The 2,950-nt window shown below is 53.2% G+C and overlaps 1 protein-coding gene across 1 annotated transcript; it reads left to right on the forward strand.

The window, feature by feature from the left end:
• LOC8063712 (probable carboxylesterase 12) lies at positions 825 to 2,728 on the forward strand. Its single transcript, XM_002460307.2, has one exon. It carries the CDS (start codon positions 1,088 to 1,090, stop codon positions 2,219 to 2,221), a length of 1,134 nt encoding a protein of 377 aa, XP_002460352.2. The 5' UTR covers positions 825 to 1,087; the 3' UTR covers positions 2,222 to 2,728.

Consider the following 2,950-nt stretch of genomic DNA (forward strand, 5'->3'; position numbering starts at 1 on the left):
TTGCAAAGTTGTTAGGAAAGTGAAGGGTACTAAGAGCTTCATAAGACCTCAAGGGAATGTTGTTATTCGGCAATATGTTTCTGTATGAACATTCCCTTGGTTGAGTTTTCACTAACCTCTAGAACTGCTGGATAGGTTCAGGAGTTTCGGACAAATCTTTGAAACATTTTTGAGTTTTGCTAATCCGTTGTTTTAGTGTTATAAGAATTTCTTAGGTAGGTCTATTCACCTCATCTAAGCATTGTTGATCCTTTCAGAGAGGTGAAGGATAATTGGATTGACCATTCCAACGGCCATGTTTGCTCCGCCACAGTTTAATGGAGTAGAGGCCATGGCTATTTGAGTTGCAGCGGCATGAGAGGGTCGTGAGAAAAACAAACATCGTATACGGGGGATAGGAGGGGTCAAACTAACAAAATAGAAATGAACGAGTGCAAAGAGGTATATGTTTAGTTAGTGACATTAGTGGGTAATTTCCCACTAAAACTTTCCGATTTGGAATTGAGGGAGTAGATCAAGAGGATATAGAGAATAGGATTTTGACTAGTCCGCTAGAAATTGTTGAGATATAAAAATCCTAGAGTGGATAACCAAATGGGTGATGTGGAGATTCGAGAGTGGAATTTGTATGGTGTGCTTGAGATGCCGTCACTGCGGCACCACAAAATTCTACGAAGCGCTACAATTCTGAACAAGTATACAGTGAAAATTTGTTCTGATGATTGTCCAAAGACAGCTGCACAAACAGTATAGCCAGCACGGGTGGGTGTTCTTTTCTTTCCAGTCCCCTTCACCTTGTGGTGCGGGTGATCCACGAGGACCACCAGCACCGTGAGCACCGAACGAAAGTCTCGTCACATTCCTACTCCCGTCACCACACGAATCTACAGACTTTCGAGCCCCGCAACCGCAGCATCATCCCCAAACGCAGCCGGCCAGCCGCAATATTGTAGAGTACTCTACAGTCCATAGCAACAGAAGATGAGAGAGAGAGATCAGTAGTACAGTAGTCGTTTGTTCAATCGTCTGCCGGGGTCCCAAATCTCACTTCAGCCAGCAGAGCGCAGCTGTACAGCTGGTGGGATCAATGGTTGCCAAGACGAGGCGACAACTCGCCAAGCTCACGCTGCTTCTACTCGCCCTGCTCCTCCTCCTCGCCGCCATCTTGCTGTGCGTCTTCCTGATCCCGCGCCACCACAGGAGGCCGCTGCCCCCTGCCTCGCCGCCGCCGGGGAACGCGTCGAACCCCGACGACAGCATCGTGGCGTTCGACTTCTCCCCGTACCTCATCATGTACAAGAGCGGCCGCGTGCACCGGCTGGACGGCACCGCCCGGTGCTCGGCCGGCGTCGACGAGGCCACGGGGGTGACCTCCAAGGACGTGGTGCTCGACAGCCGGACCGGGCTCGCGGCACGGATGTACCTGCCCCCCAAGGACCCCGGCAGCAGCGGCAGGCGGCACCCGGTGCTGGTGTTCTACCACGGCGGCGCGTTCGTGATCGAGTCGGCGTTCACGCCGCTGTACCACGCGTACCTGAACGGGGTGGTCGCGAAGGCGCGCGTGGTGGCGGTGTCCGTGGAGTACCGCCTGGCGCCGGAGCACCGGCTGCCGACGGCGTACGACGACTCGTGGCGGGCGCTCAAGTGGGTGGCCAGGAACGCCGCGTCCGGGCCGGAGCCGTGGCTGCGGGACCGGGGCAACCTGTCCAGGCTCTTCGTCGCCGGGGACAGCGCCGGCGCCAACATCGCGCACAACATGGCCAGGCGCGCGGGCGCGGGGGGCACGGAGGAGGGCGGGCTGGACGGCGGCGGCGCGGCCATCACGGGGCTCCTGCTGCTGGACCCTTACTTCTGGGGGAAGAAGCCGGTGGCCGGGGAGACGACGGACCCGGCGCGGCGGCGCCAGTACGAGGCGACGTGGTCCTTCATCTGCGGCGGGCGGTACGGTATCGACGACCCGCTGGTGGACCCGCTGTCGATGCCGGCGTCGCAGTGGCGGAAGCTGGCGTGCTCGCGCGTGGCCGTCACGTCGTCGGGCCTGGACGACTTCCGGCCGCGCGGCCTGGCGTACGTGGCGGCGCTCAACGGCAGCGGGTGGGACGGGGAGATCCAGCAGTACGAGACGCCCGGCGAGCGGCACGTCTACTTCCTGGATCGGCCCAAGGACCCGGATTCCATCAAGGAGCTGGCCTTCGTCACCGGATTCCTCACCCGGGAGTAGCCGAGTAGGTAGACATCACGGCGAGGGCGTACGACAGTAGTAGGTGTAATCGTGAGGATTGCTGGTTGCGGTACATTATTGATTAATGGAGATAACTATTGCTAGCACCGTAGCATGTTCTTTTTGTTTTTTTGTGTTTGGATCTTGATAGGGTCGTTCTCGAGAAGTGGTGATGATTTGGTTGATGGCGAGCGCGGTGAATCTGGGGATGGTAGCCTACCGCTGACATCAGTTTCTTCCGGCTGCGCTGAAGCTCCCTTTGCGGTAAAGTTATTTTTTTTTACCATTGAGTGCATTAGCTTCCGCTCCTTCTACTAATGGATTTGCATTGGAAAATTTGTAAACACATATATGGCAAAAAAAAAACGTTACCTTTGCGTAGCTAGCAGTTCAAAAAAACTGCAGCCACAGCACAGCTGAAGCTGCAGCGAACAGGGGTCCAGAACTGTATACTCCCTCCGTTCTATAAATAAATGTATTTCTTTGACTTCTATGATTCATGTTTAACCATGCTTTTTATCCAAAAATGTTAATAAATATTATTTATTTATTATGATTTATTTTATTATTAGGTATATTTTTATAATAATTTATTTATTTTAGTATTTGTACAAAAATTAAATAAGACAAATGGTCAAACATTAATCGTATCGGTCAAAAAAAAATTTATTTGTGACGGAGTACTGTTTTCAGTTTCAGAAAACCTCGTACTGGGTCCAGCACTTCGGT

This window comes from Sorghum bicolor, chromosome 2, assembly GCF_000003195.3.
Source record: "Sorghum bicolor cultivar BTx623 chromosome 2, Sorghum_bicolor_NCBIv3, whole genome shotgun sequence".
In the NCBI taxonomy this organism is placed as follows: Eukaryota; Viridiplantae; Streptophyta; class Magnoliopsida; order Poales; family Poaceae; genus Sorghum; species Sorghum bicolor.